This window comes from Mya arenaria, chromosome 4 (genome assembly GCF_026914265.1).
Source record: "Mya arenaria isolate MELC-2E11 chromosome 4, ASM2691426v1".
Lineage (NCBI taxonomy): Eukaryota > Metazoa > Mollusca > Bivalvia > Myida > Myidae > Mya > Mya arenaria.
In genome coordinates, this window is record NC_069125.1 from 71,075,646 (window position 1) to 71,093,741 (window position 18,096).

An 18,096-nucleotide genomic window follows, 5' to 3' on the forward strand; every position below is an offset into this window, starting at 1 on the left:
GCAGTATGTCACATTAGCAGTTGGACAGAATGTTTCACAACAAATTAAATACAGACCTACCACAGACTGTTTGAGCTTGATACAGTATAAAACAAACTATATAAATGATTGATAAACACGGTCAATTGATAATCACAAAAATTCTTAATTCTGTCCAATAAATAACGATATCAAACACAAAAGCAGTATGAATTCAATATAAACTACGTACCTAATGAATGAATACTTACAAACGATAGTTTACAGACGACATTGTTATGTTCGAATAATTAACTCTGGGAAAGTCATCAAATTTCAACGATTTTCTTGCTTTATTAAGCGCTTGTCTTAATGCTAGCGTGACATAATGTTAACGTTACATCGAAGGACAGAATAAGCCAAACTTGGATTAAGTTTTTATCAACGGTATTCACCACTATTTTTATCATTTCAATGTCAACTGTGAACCAGTCCAATATAAAAGTAATCGCTACCCGGATGTTATCCCTCAGTCGGTGTAAATTATTCACGAATAGAAAAGGTGCTATCGTCATGCTAAAATGGGACAGAATCGATTTTGAGTAACATTAACACATTTTTAGACCTAAAAAACTTTATGATCGGGAATGACCAATTTCTTGTTACATGCAATACTGTTTTTATCCGACACGTAGTCTTTGTTTTCAGTGATTTAATAAAGGTGTGTTTAGGCTTAAAACAGTTAGCAGTGGATCACGTCTGCTAATGTTACACAACAATTCGAGGACAGATTACCGTAACGTTATCACCATGCGCAATTACCGAAAATTTAAGTATATTACGAACGAAATGCAATCATTTTAGATATATTATTGTTTTAATTAACATTTCTTGCAAACATTATTCAACAGACAAGAATAAAATACTTACCAGATGTTACTGAAAAGCATCCTCAAAAAAGTGGTATATTGGTACCGGGAAGATTTTCTGTCTTTTTTGTCCTAAATATCGGCATATTTTTACATTTTTTTACCTTATTTAACACAATATTTTCATTATTTTAATACAAATCACTTCTATTAGGTGTTCTTATTGGGTTGGGAAAGGCAATTGCTGTATATATGACGTTGACATGCAATAACAATAAATGAAAGCAAATGGGCCAAATAATTGCCTTTTTTGTGAAATCTGCCAGTTGCAAAATCTACTGTAAAAGAAGCTCCTGATGATACACTGCAGATTTCAAAATGCTCTCATGTTTTTTTAATTAGAACATTGGATCTTACAGAGTCATTAAACATACTTAAAATATATAATTGTAATGGATGGGAACATTGTATCTTGGAGATAGAGTTCCCATATTGAAATCACAATGAAAAAATAATGTATGATGTTGGATGTGATTGAGTTTTATATGTTAATGATGATGTCTAAAACATAGTCATCATTTTACAGACTTAAAATACTTGTATGTCTTCGATATCACAAACACAATACTTTATACATGCATAATTTGCAGTATATCTGTATACATGTATCCAATGTCCTTGTGATTGTTACAGAGCTGGCTGGAGGGTGTCTGTCACTGACAGCTCGAAGAAGGACTGGTGGAAGGTATGTCCTATGTATGAAGCCTGGCCTTGTATGGCATGTATATGACATGCACAGTAGCAGGCCTATTTCCAATGCAATCCTAACTTTCTGCCAAGAATGGCAAAATATCTGTTTTCATGATGATAGGAATACATGTAAAGATTATTAGAATGTTCTGCATGTGAAAATGGAGTTTCAGGAGGTGTCCTTGGTTATGTTTACGACAGTGCGACTGTGTATAAAATAAGTAATTTATCTATGTATGTGTTATGAATTCTATTTAAAGGGACTATACACCAAATTGGCACCAAACGAAGTTTGTTTCTGTAACCAATCTCAGGACAATTATTTAATAAAATGTTTTACTCTTTGATATCATGATTGTAATTTTTTTTTACCAAAATGTAAACATAAAATCGAGTCAAAATTGCAGTCCAGTGTTGTATCCACTGTGCTACTAAGGTTAACACTTAACATCTGGAATATTTAAGCTATATACCTAACTTGGTAATATCACGTGATAACATCGACTAGCCAATCACGCACAAGAATGAATTATTGGTATACATACCTAGTAATCTTTTTTAATGGAAAATACGAAAAAACTGGTGTATAGCCCCTTTAATTTGTCGACTAACAAAGAAAATAAAAATTCTGTGTAATGTAATCCACTATGATGATGTGTTGCAGGGCAAGTGTCGTGGGCGTAGTGGGTATTTCCCGGCGACATACGTGATCCCACTCCAGCCTGACCAGCGGGTGTTCCAGGTCCAGCAAGCTCTTAACCTCAGCGATGGCCAGTTTTCCATCAAGTTCCACAAAGACCAGGTAATGACCAACTCCTATTTCTGGGGCTAGTTGCATGCATCTACGGACAGCTATAAGCTGAGACCACAAAATGGCAATAGCATATTGAGCAACAAGCTGTGAGTGAAGTTAACCAACAATAATGACCTATGAAGGATTGATCATGCTTCCCTGAACGTGATTTTTACTTATCATTTTTACTTATCATTTTAACTTATCATTTTAACTTATCATTTTAAGTAATCTGTCCCACAGATAAGCTTGTACTCTGATAGCTCCATTAACCGTAATGTAAAAATGTTGATGTCTGATGACACCCATATACCGGTAATGTTGTTATCATTTGAAAGGTATTTGCCTGCTTATACTAAATGTAATAAATGACCTGAATACATCAAACATAAAACTAGAACAGTTTGTATATTTGCTCTTTTATTCAATTGAAATCAGGCTTAAAATTACGTGTCTAGCAGCCGAGAAAATGTTTATATTATAATAATTTGGATAAATGTTTAATATGATCTTTTTATCTTGATATTTTTATCATTCTATCATAAAAGTTTGGTTCTAGATTGTGGTATTGATTGTTTCAGATAGTGCTGCAGGTTGGTGAGGAGGTTGACGGGATGGTCCTGGTGCGGGCTGCAAACAACAGGCAGGCCCTCTGTCCCTACATCTACCTCCAAGAGTTGTGACACACCTAGTGACTTTCCCCTTTGACAACGTTCATTTGCTAGTCCCCTTGTTACCTACAGGGGAATAATTAATGACCTAAGGAGTACCACTGAGGCACTGACTATTGTGACTTGTGTGTGATCCACATTCACCACCTTGATGTACCCATGCACAGCGTTATTTCATATTGAAATAAGACTTAATATGTGGACAATCATTGTGAACACTTAGAACTTTGTTGATGCGCGTACTTCCCAGAATGTGACCTACAATCTCCAGCCACCTTGCCTACATGTAGTTGTAATATACATGATACACGTACCAGTGGTCAAAATTGACAAATTGACAAGTACAATAAGATCATTGTCGAACTCCTTGCTAACTATTTAAATTGCGTCTACACTGAAAATCTTTATGTTATATCACTGGTAAAGTTTTTTTGATTATGACTATGCACTAAAATGTTGATTAAACTATTTTCAAATTGTTATGATTACAATTCATTTTGCAATACAAAATATTCCATCATTAATCCAGGTAAAGTTTATACTGATATTTGATTTGTTATAATCCATTTCTACATTAAAATGAAGAAGTGATATATGTAGAATATATTCTGCAGTACAATAATGTCTTAATTAATCCAGTATACCTCCCCATATTGTCTTAACTATGCTAGATGTGCAGAAGTTTGGCGGTTTACCTTGATCAGTTTTATTTAACATACCATTCAATTATCTGTTATTTGGAAAACAGTTGGCAATCTGGAAAAAATGCAATCTAAATACAATGTTCACTTTCTGTTTTGCAAGAGGTAATCCATTTGTTGTGAAAATGTCTGTAAGTATCATTGGTACCAAGTATTTTTGATTGTCTGCCAAATATTGTTTTCTCGATTGTTTCAGATGCTTCAGGGATTTTAGAAATTATGAAGCACATTTTAAGAATGCCTTTTCCAATAGTAATGGGTGTGTGTTTGTTATCTTCAATTTCATTTCTAATTATTCAAAATAATTCTGATGGTCCATTTTATGTAATTGCTATGACAACAACAGCTCCATCATTGGTTATGTGATGTTATGCAAAACTTTACAGGCGTTGGCTTCAAGTCAGTGTGCAAGAAATTATACAAAATTTACCATTGTTTTCTTTGTTTGATGGCTCATCATGATTTTCTTAATTTTGTTCAGAATAGCCTTTTCTATCTTTGGCTATATGATTATTAATCATTAGTGGATTAATCATTAGTGGAATGAAGTGAATGCCCCTTGTATAGAACTTGTATCATGCGTATGGCTAAGTCAGTGCATAATTACATGTATAACTTAATGTTATTATTGTTGGCTTCTGTTGAGCCATTTGTACAAGGTATTCCTTGGTAAACAGCACTTAAATGTAGACTTTTAGGTTATGGATGGATGGAGAACTATTTTTGATTTGTCTGTGATGTGAATATATTGTCAATAAGTAATTGTGTGTTGTATGCAGAATACCAGTACCTGCGTGTTGTATACAGAATACCAGTACCTGCGTGTTGTATACAGAATACCAGTACCTGTGTGTTGTATACAGAATATCAGTACCTGTGTGTTTTTTGGAGAATACTATTACCTGTGTATTGTATACAGAATACCAGTACCTGTGTATTGTATGCAGAATACCAGTACCTGTGTGTTGTATACAGAATATCAGTACCTGTGTGTTGTTTGGAGAATACTATTACCTGTGTATTGTATGCAGAATACCAGTACCTGTGTATTGTATGCAGAATACCAGTACCTGTGTATTGTATGCAGAATACCAGTGCCTGTGTATTGTATGCAGAATACCAGTACCCATTTGTTTTATGCAGAATACCAGTACTGGTGTGTTGTATGCAAAATACCAGTATCTGTGTATTGTATGTAGAATACCACTACCTGTGTGTTGTATGCAGAATACCAGTACCGTAGTGTATTGTATGCAGAATACCAGTACCGTAGTGTATTGTATGCAGAATACCAGTACCTGTGTGTTGTATGCAGAATACCAATACAGGTGTGTTGTATGCAGAATACCAGTACCTGTGTGTTGTATGCAGAATACCAGTACCTGTGTGTTGTATGCAGAATACCAGTAACGTAGTGTATTGTATGCAGAATACCAGTACATGTGTATTGTATGCAGAATACCAGTGCGTGTGTATTGTATGCAGAATACCAGTACCTGTGTGTTGTATGCAGAATACCAGTACGTGTGTATTGTATGCAGAATACCAGTGCGTGTGTATTGTATGCAGAATACCAGTACCGGTGTGTTGTATGCAGAATACCAGTACGTGTGTATTGTATGCAGAATACCAGTGCGTGTGTATTGTATGCAGAATACCAGTGCCTGTGTATTGTATGCAGAATACCAGTACCCATTTGTTTTATGCAGAATACCAGTACTGGTGTGTTGTATGCAAAATACCAGTATCTGTGTATTGTATGTAGAATACCAGTACCTGTGTGTTGTATGCAGAATACCAGTACCGTAGTGTATTGTATGCAGAATACCAGTACCGTAGTGTATTGTATGCAGAATACCAGTATCTGTGTGTTGTATGCAGAATACCAATACAGGTGTGTTGTATGCAGAATACCACTACCTGTGTGTTGTATGCAGAATACCAGTACCTGTGTGTTGTATGCAGAATACCAGTACGGTAGTGTATTGTATGCAGAATACCAGTACATGTGTATTGTATGCAGAATACCAGTGCGTGTGTATTGTATGCAGAATACCAGTACCTGTGTGTTGTATGCAGAATACCAGTACGTGTGTATTGTATGCAGAATACCAGTACCGTAGTGTATTGTATGCAGAATACCAGTACCTGTGTGTTGTATGCAGAATACCAATACAGGTGTGTTGTATGCAGAATACCAGTACCTGTGTGTTGTATGCAGAATACCAGTACCTGTGTGTTGTATGCAGAATACCAGTACCTGTGTGTTGTATGCAGAATACCAGTACCTGTGTGTTGTATGCAGAATACCAGTGCGTGTGTATTGTATGCAGAATACCAGTACGGTGTGTTGTATGCAGAATACCAGTACTGGTGTGTTGTATGCAGAATACCAGTACCTGTGTGTTGTATGTAGAATACCAGTACGTGTGTGTTGTATGTAGAATACCAGTACCTGTGTGTTGTATGTAGAATACCAATACCTGTGTGTTCTATGTAGAATACCAGTACGTGTGTGTTGTATGTAGAATACCAGTACGTGTGTATTGTATGCAGAATACCAGTACCGGTGTGTTGTATGCAGAATACCAGTACCTGTGTGTTGTATGTAGAATACCAGTACCTGTGTATTGTATGTAGAATACCAGTACCTGTGTATTGTATGTAGAATACCAGTACGTGTGTATTGTATGCAGAATACCAGTACCGGTGTGTTGTATGCAGAATACCAGTACGTGTGTATTGTATGCAGAATACCAGTACCGGTGTATTGTATGCAGAATACCAGTACCTGTGTGTTGTATGCAGAATACCAGTACCTGTGTGTTGTATGTAGAATACCAGTACCTGTGTGTTGTATGTAGAATACCAGTACCTGTGTGTTGTATGCAGAATACCAATACCTGTGTGTTGTATGCAGAATACCAGTATGTGTGTATTGTATGTAGAATACCAGTACCTGTGTGTTGTATGCAGAATACCAGTACCTGTGTGTTGTATGTAGAATACCAATACCGGTGTGATTTAATTATGCAGAATACCAGTACCTGTGTGTTGTATGCAGAATACCAATACCTGTGTGTTGTATGCGGAATACCAGTATGTGTGGATTGTATGCAGAATACCAGTACCTGTGTGTTGTATGCGGAATACACGTACCATTGTGTTGTATGCAGGATACACTTACCATTGTGTTGTATGCGGAATACCAGTACCTGTGTATGTATGCAGAATATAAGTACCAGTGTGTTGTATGCGGAATACACGTACCATTGTGTTGTATGCGGAATACCAGTACTTGTGTATTGTATGCGGAATAAACGTACCATTGTGTTATAGTTATGTTTGCTCTCTATCACTTACTAGTATAAGCACACATGTGTACATACATTGTTTATTGTTTGTATATGGTTACATGTTGGTCAGATGACTGTTTGTAGCTGACTATGTGATTAAACCGTTTTTGTTACACTGTGTCATCATTTCTTCCTTCCGCTGCATTCGAGTCGAGTCGGTTGGGTAGAGAACCAGCGTTCCTCAAACGTCAAAGAATATCTACTGTGCGCTGTGTGTGACGGGTGAAGGCGTCTGCGTGTGCGTGTATGTGTATGTTACAACTTGGCCAAACATTAAAACATTGTCAAAGAAAAAGACTAACCAACACGTTTTAGGAGAAGAAGTATTTCATCAACCGATTTCATGCTGTGGACATGCATACTCTGATGTGTGCAAACCCTGCATAGTTCCTGTGTAGGATCTAATTAACCAACTACAAATGAAACTAATTTTGGTTGCAACTTGGTCTTCATCGGATTGGACAAGGCCTCTAGTTGTCTTGTACCGCAACAATTCAAGACTAGAACTATCACAAAATGTGATGAATACACCCGCACGTTCGACATACATTGTATGTTGGAAATTCTGCATTGAAGAAATCAAGTCGAACGTAAACGAGCCAAAATATTGTCAATAATGTAGAGGCATGAGAAAGATTGGAACATATTGGTTTTGTTATGTGACCCAAACTATCACCGGTAAGCTTTGTATAGCAAAACATACTAAGTTCAGAAGGTTGCTATGACCTTGACCTCGTATAAACACGGTTTCCTTGTGCACGACACGACCCCAAGGTGGACACTCCTGCCAAATTATTTGAAAATCCGACATTGTGTAATAAAAATACGGATCAGACACGAATTATTATCAGTAAGGCTTACATTGTATATAGCAAAATATACTAAGTTCAAAAGGTTGCCTCGACCTCGCAGATAGGGAAGCCGGTCTTAAGGGCGACATTTCCTCGTACATACGATGGTTATCACTCCTGCCAAATGATTAAAATCGAATCAAGATGGCAAAATGTATTACCCGGAACTATTAACAGTTAGGCTATATATAGCAAAACATATTAAGTTCAGGTTGCTGTGACCTTCACGTTGAAGGTTGGACAAGAGTCTTGTGTGCAACACGTCCTCGTTTATAGTTAACAATGCTGCCAATAATTTTTAAACCCGCCCATGAACGAGAAAGATATGGACTGGAGATTACTATGTTCAGAAGGTTGATGTGACCTTGAAGGTAGGGACATGGGTCTTGTGCGCTACACATGCTAATCCTATGGTGGACACTTCTGCTAAATAATTTTAAGATTCGGCCATGAATAGGAAAGATGTGTATCGGGCCAAAACGGGACGGACTGATGAAATATACCAAATCCAGCAGGTTTCTCTGACCTTGAACTTGAAGGTAGGGACACGGATCTTGTGCGCGGCGCATCCTCCTGCTATGGCGGTCACCTCTGTCAAATGATTTTAAGATCAAACCATGACTGTAAAAGATGTGGACCGGACAGAAACGGGACGGCTTGACAAACCATAGCCAAGTTCAGAAGGCTTGTGGGACCTTGAAATTTAAATTAGGGACACGGGTCTTGTGCGCGACATATCTTCATGCTATGGTGGTCACTTCTGCTAAATAATTTCAAAATCCAACATAATATAGCAAAGACTGACGGACGGACGGCTGTTATGACGAGCGTAATTCCTATATAGCCCCCTCCCCCTCTTTTTACTTTGTGAACCGGGAGTATGATAAGGATAATGTAATAATAATTTGTCTCTAGTCCAATGCTCTAAAGGAGTTTTTTTGCAGTTGTCAACTTGAAACATTCATTGAGATGGGGTTTCGTCTTACCTTCAAAAATAATCAGGGGAATTCGTATGATCGGGTTTATCATCATTTAATAATAAAAGTATTCAGATTGGTTCATTCACAAGGTGATGTGTAAATGATACAGTAAGAAAACAAATTAAATTTATTCTTTTAATTGTTTTGGTAAAAATAAAACATTGAGCAATAAATGTACAGTGAAATATAACAAAAATACATTTTGTATAAGTAAATATACATGGAAATATACAGAATGCCATTTTTGAAGTTTAAACAAAAAGACCTTGTGCTCCTAAACTTCTCTAAAATATTTAGAAACAGGCCATCTAGCCCGCGTCATCTTGCCACGTTCCGACGTCTCTCTCCATATTTCATTGCAGATCTGGTCAGATTGAGCTATGATTATGGTCGATGCCTTCCAAGACGCCAAGCCCACGTCGGACAAATGTCGAACTTTGTTTTGATTTCTAATGACTAGGACTAAAATACTACAGTCTGGTCCAATTTAAGGGTTCGAGCTACACGGGCCATCTGCAACATTTTGTTACGACTATAATGCAGGTAAGTAACAATAAGGTCGGCGATGGATAGTTTGAATGATTTGTTGGAGCTCGAACTGCCATTACAACGTATGGCTCATTGTAGTGAACTCCTGTTGCCTCGACCACGTCGTCAAGCTGGCCATCGGTCACTCCGGGATCGCCGTTATATGTGTAGTAGTAGTCTAGTGGCACCATTATGGCCTTGTGTTCTGAAAAAGCGAAGACCTTTTGTACATTGGTGAATTCGCGGTGTCAATAACACTAGGCTGGTAAATAAGTGAAAGTGTTGTGGAATAATAATCTGCATTATATGTACATGTACATGTTTTTATTCAAGCATTTTTAATGTTGGTTGTACATAGTTTTCTCAATGCGCCAATCAATTCACGCTATTGAAGTGTTTTGCTGTGACTTCATGTACTTGAATGTACTCACTGTTAAAGCAGTTGATATATTCCATAACCGGTTCGATTTCAGCCCGGAGAAGTAGTTTGAAAAATAGCCTAGCCTTCCCGGGGCAATAGGCCCTCAAATTCCGGTCAATACACCCAGACAACTCCCGGAACACACTGAAACAATTTGACAGGTATATGAATGCTATTGATCTGTGGCTTTGTGCATATAGCTGTAGAACAGGTCAAATGGTGGCAAACTACAAGAAAAAATATATCGTCTTCCATGGGTTTTTTTCAAGAAAAATGAGGTTAATGTTGTCGGGATCGATCCACAAATAGAATATAATGTTGAATTAAAACAAAGATAAAGACTATACGACTGTTGCGACGTACAGGCATCTATGTGGGTTTCTCTGGTGCATACTGTGGTTGAACCGGAGCATGCAATCGTCGTACGCTTCCGGGTATAACGACTGCCGACACGACGAGTAGTCCACGAACTCTGTGGGAGGTAATCAAGTCGGGGTTAATTTTGGTCAGTTCATAGCAGGGCATTTATTTTGACCTACGTCTTAATTTAAAGTAGAATCAAATGTAAACATATATTAACATGTCTCTGTTGGCCTGTTCGTTGTTTTGTTTCTTGTTTGAAGCCAAACGTGGTGTTTGCTTTTGACTTAGTGTCGGCGGGTATAAAGTAAGTGAGATCATTATGATTCCAGTCGTTTCTGTTGTGATGCGTGTAGTCTGGAAAGCCTTCACCGACAAACGTTATAAATAAAGAATTTTATGCTCTAATTGAATTTTGTGATTTAATCCTCCGACTGGCCGTTGACACATATATACAACATTTGATCAAATATATCATGGATTTGATTGGATTAAACCATTTATTACGTGCCGGCTAGACGTTTGGGCCCATTCTGCCCAAGTGATACTTAGGGTCGTACCTTTCCTGTGTTTACAGAGGAGTTGGAGCATGAGGTGGAAGCCGTCCCAGGACGTCCGGATATTGTCGCACATGCCGCTCACCCGTCGCTTCACACACTGATCAAGCCGCTCAACGCCCCGTCCATCGTCTGACCTGCATTTACAATCTTTGTTATTTGAAAAATACTAATAGGTGCTTTGACAATGTTCCCGACCATCGAATACACCTTGTGCAAATATTCGTCCCCCTACGACCGTCAGCGAAGTCATATACATTACCCGCGCACCCGCGTTATGTTGTTATCAATAGTACGATGTGGCGTATCAATGCTCCTCCTTCAATCACTTTTAAAATATAATTTTACAAAAAGAACTAAGTGTCAGTCGTAAAAATGAAACGTAGGGGGATATTGAATGGCTTTGACATTTAAAAGCAGACTGAATACAAACAAGGGCCATTGTAAAGTAAATAACCCATTCAGAATGACTAACACGGAAGTCTTTCACGTCATCCAATGGGGCCGAGGACACCGGACACTATATATATATATATATATCTGTTCAAAGTTTCTGTTTTACAATGTTCATTTTTTAAGCGATATATACACTTTTTGGTAACATTATCTGTATTCATACCCAAACGAGTAATTAGTATTTTTGTAAAAAAAAAAAATATTTTGCATGTATGCAACAACCTCAATTGGTTTTGAAGGCGCACAATACAGGTTGATGCCAAAACTAGGCTTAATATTGTTGAATTATCATGTTCAACTCATTTGACTTTAATGATCAAAACAAAACAAAAAAGGACATGATGAAAAAATATTACCGATATGTTGACATTAAATAAATGATAAAGGCTAACTTTTTATCTCTACACAAATCATATGGTTTTTATTAGTTGTTGTTTTATATCATTATGGTCAAATATGTTTGAAATGATAATGCATTGAAAAAAAATCATCATTCTATACAGAGGGCCTTTAAATAATTCAAACACACCGTAAATGGAAATAATCTCAATTTTCATAAAAATACACAGCTGTATGGAATAAAACACAAATGTACATTAATTGAAGAGTTAATATCATTAAAGTGTCTATATTTTTATATAGGGATGTAAATAGAAGCTAAACCGAATAATTTGATTGTAAGCCCCAGTTATCAAAAAATAAAAATGTTTTATGTTAAGATAAAACATTGTTAAGGTTTTTTTATTAATAGGTACGTGGCCACAAATTTTCCAATTGAAAAAGCGCAAAACTTCGCTAATACGTTTTTTAATCTGTACACATCATTTTTTTTTGTTCTAATCATTAAAGTCCCCCTTCAACTAGTTAAATGCGTAGTTATGAAGAAGACCATGAACAGAATTCTGGATGAAAAATATCTATACCGAGCTACTAAATAACATAAAACTAGAAAAACTTGGAAAAGAGAAGCGATGCTCTTTTCTTCGTGCTTCAGATACTGCTACAACAAATACTGCTGCTACAACAACTAGTGTTGCTAAAACAACTACTAAAAGTGCTTCTTGAAGCGCAAATGATTATAAAAAATTTATCATTATTATTATAATTATCATTATATATCGATATTATCCTCATCATCATCATCATCATAATCATCATCATCATCAGCAGCAGCAGCAGCAGCAGCAGCAGCAGCAGCAGCAGCAGCAGCAGCAGCATCATCATCATCATCATCAGCAGCAGCAGCAGCAGCAGCAGCAGCAGGAGCAGCAGCAGCAGCAGCATCATCATCATCATCATCATATCATCATCATCATCGTTTTTATTATTATCATTATTATTATTATTATTATTATTATTATTATTATTATTTATTTATTTTTTTATTACTAAAATTAAATATTAGAATTGTAATTATTATTATTAACATCATTATCAGTACCATTATTATTATTATTATTATTATTATTATTATTATAATAATTATTATTATTATTATAATAATTATTATTATTATTATCATTATTCTATTTTATTATTATTATTATTATTATTATTATTATTATTATTATTATTATTATTAATATTATTTATTTATTTATTTTATTTATTTTATTATCGATTTTAATAGTGATGATATATCAGTCATAAATTAAATATATCCGTAAAGAATTTAATCAACCAATCAATAATTTAATAAACTTATCAATCAACTTATATATCAATCAATCAATCAATCAATCAATCAATCAATCAATCAATCAATCAATCAATCAATCAATCAATCAATCAATCAATCAATCAATCCATCAATTAGTCAATCAATCAACCAATCGATCGATCAATCAATCAATCAATCAATCAATCAATCAATCAATCAATCAATAAGACTTCAATAGCTTACAAACAAATATCGTCGACTAGTTGCGGGTTCCTAAGGAAGGCGGATGGTTGTTTCTTGTTTTCCCGAACCAATGCCCACTGGTCAATACAGGAATGATAGTGGATCAGGTTTGACTGCATGTCACAGGCACACCGGACCATGGTCACCAGGATCGAACAAATACCTGTACACATACAGTTTACATTGCATTCTAAATGTATAAAATGTGAGAAGAGAAAAATATGGAAATATTTTCGACTCAGTATAAACAAAAAAGTATATAGTATATATATACTAATACATTGCCATATTCTTTACTAACACATTCTTTTTAAGGTAAACAAAAATATAATATGCAAAAAATATAATATGCAAAATAAACAACAGTACCTGAGCATTTCAAAACTTTCCATATTCCATATCATTTAATAAATACACCTTAATGGACTTCAAATCTTCGAGTGACAATAATAGATTGCAAAATACGTTTTTATAAAAAGAGTACTTACAACAAAGTGCTAAAATAGCCATGATGAAATATTCAAACTCCTCTGATAGATTTTTATGGAAACACTGATGAAGATGTCAATGGGTCCTTACTTTTAAAGGGGCGCAATATTTACACTTGAGCTAAGTATGTCGAGGAGTGACATCCTGATCTTTTGTTTTGGGGCGTTCACTTTTCAACTATACATACTGAGTATCTGGCGCGTATGGATAAACTTTGTTTAGGCCTTTCGTAAACAAACTAAATGTTCTTTAAAGAACTAATTACCCTTAAATTGCCAAGGTCGTGCCATGAAAGACTCAACTAGCGTCTGTTTTTGTTTCACTTGTGATCCCATCCGGGTAGGGCTTTCACGATCTAATAGTTCGCATTACACTCTTTATGGTGAGGTTGTTTGGCTTGCTCAATGAGTGCCACTGATAATGGTGCAAAGTACTAATACACTATACTTATTATAATAGTCTGAAGAATGCGTGATACAGGCGATGTTGTTGGGTGTAATGCTAATACGCGGTGTTTCTAGGAAATGTCATACAAATTTAAAGATGCACTTTTACACCCAAATAAGATTTACCACAATTAATACAATTGTTTTAAAGTGACTCGCTCATGGTTTGTAAAATGTACTTTTTTTATTACGAAATTAAGTGTAACAAATCATAAGGAGTGTTCAAACAAAAATACCAAAATGTTGATATTTGCTCAAATATCGTCTTAGAAGACCACAATTTTCATTGGCGTTTATATACGATTGAAAATTGATTACGGCTGTGGTGTTGCGTGATTGGTTGATTGGCATTATCACGTGATGTTATCAAGAGGTCAACATATCAACCACTTATGTTAATGTGCCGGTGGCCGTGTGGACTAACCGGCTCTGTCCTAATTAATGTGTTCTTGACTGTACCAGCGTAGGTTCAAACCCCACTAAAAAAAATATGCTATTACTGTTTTTTTCTGCAATTTCGATATGATAGAGTCAAATAATGATAAAATAAGTGTGTTCAGCTGCATTACCAGGAAAACGTTTTTCGGTCCACAAACATCAAAAAAGATTGACAAAGGTTAAATACAATGGTTCTAATGAAGGATACAGAGTTTAATTTGATAGAGAGGTGACGAAACCCTTATGAGTTGATAGTAGATCACAGTAAATCTTTAAGCACTCACCTATCATTAAATATTCTTGCGTTTTCAGCTATTAAATACACGGTTACAATCTTTTTATCAGTGATTAATATTTTGCCATAAATACATTATTTAGTTAGTAGTTAAAGGTTTATTACTTAAAATTCATGTTTGGTTTACATGTGCATGTATTGATTTTGAATATGAGTGTCATTTTAAACCTTAGCTCCATCGAGTATTGACTGCTACCCACGGGTGTATGCTAGTTAACAAGGACCATTATCTTTCCGACTCTAAAATGGGAAAGATGGACACATTTTTTTAAACGTAGAAATAAGTTATTTTGTTAAGTTTTTCTCCTCTGCTTCCATTGCAACAGGCTTGACAGATTTCGTGGTAATGTTATTTTTCAGATAAAACTAGGCAAAACGCCATAATGTCTTCGTTCTGACGCCAGCGACAAAACAATTTGTCGTTTTAGAGAAACTGCTTGAAATAATCAACTAGATCTAGCTAATGTTGAAATTGGTATAATGTCTAAGTAGCTTTCGGCTTTCAAAACTATTTTGCATTTACAGAATACGAATAATTGTACACTCGGTTCACCCGAATACGTACAGACAGTATTTACAGATTTTATTACGCATCTCGAAATGGGGGTGTGTCAAATACTGCTCTGATTTCTTACAATGAATTGTTTGGTGTGTAAATAAATACACAAAGGACTCTCAACGATAACTTCCGAATATCCTTTCGCGTGAAGATGGTTGTACCTTATTCTTAAATGATAATCTCTTATCAAATCAGCCCAGTCAAAAAAACGCTTCTGAAATAATGACATCTTCAAATACTGTGTCCCTTAATTTAACGGTCAAGTGGGGGTGATCAACAACTTTATTTACATTTCTAAGTACTTTCTATTTCCATAGCAATTCGGTAATGAACGTGGACTGAGTCGGAGCATTTCTCCCCTCGCCACAAGATTCTGGAAATGTTTATGGAATTCTGCAAATGTTCTTTAGTATAGAGAGAAACAGTTTTTTTAGTCAAACTATTTAGAAGTATTGCTTTTATAGTCTATTGCAAGAAAGAGAATCAACGTAATGGCCAAAAAAAATGCAATTACAAAAGCATTGGTTAAATTGGTTTCAGTATGCATGCAGTTTTCGCTGATGCATGCAAACCATATGTGTTATTAGGTAAAGAATCGGCTCGATAAATATTTAAACATTTTCAGTTTAAATTTGGTTGCAAAAACAACAACAATATTTCTAAACTATTAACATCCAGATAATCATATAAAAGGCTAGTATTGAGGGGAAACGGTTGAAGGTGTAGGGTGTTTTCCATCTGTCACCAGAGCTAATCGCTGGTCCACACATGTCACGGTAGACCCCTCTGGTCGTACAAGCTGGTACAATCATATTCTGGCCAAGCAACCGTCCTTGCTTACACTCACTGTTGAATCTGGTTTGAGTTTTACATTTGCAGTATTTGAAGCGCTCTGCTGCCTCGTTAAACATTGCCCCTGAAAGAGCTTGTAATCACGTGTTAAACCAAATTGCACTTTGAATTTTATTGAGTTGAAAAAGATGCACGATTGGTTTAAAAAAAAAATATTATTGTTGTTTTTAAGTATAGTATCAACTTAACAACAACCTATTTTATATGATAAAGAAGAATGAGGGATCAATTAAGGTACCCCCACATCTCAACGCCCTCCCCACCTCCCCAACCAAAGGGAAAAAAACAAGACAGAAATACGCTTACGGAACATTTATTTCCATAATGTAAGCATTTTTAACAATTAACTGTTGTGCCAGTGTCGGTGTGACCATTACACTTTTGATGAACGCCATGCGGTCATATACTTTGCATATAGTAATTATGTAATTTCAATGCTCATTTTGCACGCGGGTTACCGTCGCCCATCATTGCATTCTTGTAGAACATCGCACATTGTGCTGAATTGCCGCGCGGGCATACACGATATAATACTACTAAAATAACAAAACTAATAATAACTATCCATAGCAGCTGTTGTAGCACTGTCATGGAAAGGTCACCGTGAAAACTATTTAATGAATTAGGAGATTCCTAGTGACTGAGTTGCCAGTACGTTCACCTCTGGCTTCTACTGAGTCAAAACGTAAGTACGAGTATATGTTCACGTTCACGTATCTTGATTCTATTTAATATTTGAATTAATGTTAAGCATAACAAAACCACCTGGTTACACAATTAGTGTCATATGGGGGTGTTTAGGATTTTTACAGGATTTGCTGGAAATGGCTGCTCGTGTGATCCGCGTTTTGGCTGTCTTCGCTGCGCTGACGGCCGCCGTGCTGGCGGGAGACGAGTCATGGACATTCGACAAAGGTGAGTAGGGCCGGAAAGGTCATGGTGTTGAAATATAGCGTGTGCTCTGAATGGAATTGTCCTAATAAAAAAATATATGTTTTTGTTATGAGCAAGCTAAATGTTGGTTGAATAACATCTCGAGTGTTCATAACATTATACAGACATGCTCGTAGAGTAGATTATGTTAGTAACAATATGTTATGCCTGTTAAAATTGAGTTATTTTAATATTTTTTGAATGAAGGGAAATATGAACAGGCAGTAGCAAACAATGATGCTCGTACATTCAAGCACAAATCGTTCAACTTCATGTTTGTAACTAACTGAAGTACCGGCTCTATAAAGAGTGGTCTGCTATCGTTTCCAAATGCTTGTGAAAGAATGAACAATATTCAATAGTGAGTTGTTTTTATTTCTGATGACGAAAAACGGTTGTTACAAGTATTTACAGTGGGCACCATTTTTTTTATATCTTACCTAAAAAAGAAAAATGCATGTCGATGTGTTTTAACAGTTGACCCCTACTGCATGACGGCCCCGCCCACACGTGCGGCTCCGTGCAACCCGCGGACCATCTGGACGTTTGATGGCGACAACAGGCAGTGCGTAGAGACGACAGGCTGCTTCATGGAAGGCGGCCCGGAGTACAACGAGTTTCCCTCGAAGCAGGGCTGCCAGAGGTGGTGTGCAATGGTCTACGAGAAATAACAAGCTGTCTAACGTGCCTTTATGTACCGCTGTTTACATGAAAAGCGAAACTATTATAGTGTTACACTTCTTTTACAGAAATTAAATGTGTACATCGAAAAAGTGTGTTGTTATATGTCCAAAGCAATAAATGACAAAGAGAAGAATATATTTTTTAAATAATTCGTTATATAATTTTATATATTATTCTATTATAGATATACTCGAAAATGTCCGACTGGTTATCATCGGTGCATATAAAGCATGACCTGAAACACTA

At 36.1% G+C, this 18,096-nt stretch overlaps 2 protein-coding genes across 3 annotated transcripts in view; one reads left to right on the forward strand and one right to left on the reverse strand.

Moving 5' to 3' along the window:
* The window catches only part of LOC128231321 (uncharacterized), a 144,387-nt gene extending 140,755 nt beyond the window's left edge, over window positions 1–3,632 (forward strand). Inside the window, exons 17-19 of the mRNA XM_052943981.1 lie at window positions 1,521–1,572; window positions 2,242–2,379; window positions 2,952–3,632. Coding sequence (XP_052799941.1) covers window positions 1,521–1,572; window positions 2,242–2,379; window positions 2,952–3,053 — 292 coding nt within the window. The 3' untranslated portion in view covers window positions 3,054–3,632. The remainder of the gene's footprint in view (window positions 1–1,520; window positions 1,573–2,241; window positions 2,380–2,951) is intronic.
* Window positions 3,633–9,050: 5,418 nt separating this feature from the next.
* LOC128230136 (uncharacterized) lies at window positions 9,051–13,763 on the reverse strand. Of its 2 annotated transcripts, none has more exons than XM_052942174.1 (6): window positions 13,643–13,763; window positions 13,155–13,317; window positions 10,799–10,932; window positions 10,242–10,350; window positions 9,889–10,022; window positions 9,051–9,662 (listed from the first exon to the last, which is right to left on the reverse strand). In XM_052942174.1, exons 1-6 carry the CDS (start codon window positions 13,662–13,664, stop codon window positions 9,430–9,432), a joined length of 795 nt encoding a protein of 264 aa, XP_052798134.1. In that variant the 5' UTR covers window positions 13,665–13,763; the 3' UTR covers window positions 9,051–9,429. The 2 variants fall into 2 exon arrangements, with proteins under 2 accessions (XP_052798134.1, XP_052798135.1); XM_052942175.1 differs by lacking the exon at window positions 13,643–13,763 and adding an exon at window positions 13,524–13,626.
* Window positions 13,764–18,096: the final 4,333 nt, after the last annotated feature.

Bases quoted from the DNA above. Each gene is read 5' to 3' on its own strand.
- LOC128230136 (XM_052942174.1), bottom strand. From the start codon at position 13,664: ATGGCTATTTTAGCACTTTGTT. The intron at 10,933-13,154 runs GTAAGCTATTGA...TTGTAAATGCAG, and splicing joins CTAGTCGACGATATTTGTTT to GTCAGACGATGGACGGGGCG. The intron at 9,663-9,888 runs GTGAGTACATTC...TCGCTTTTTCAG, and splicing joins ATATATCAACTGCTTTAACA to AACACAAGGCCATAATGGTG.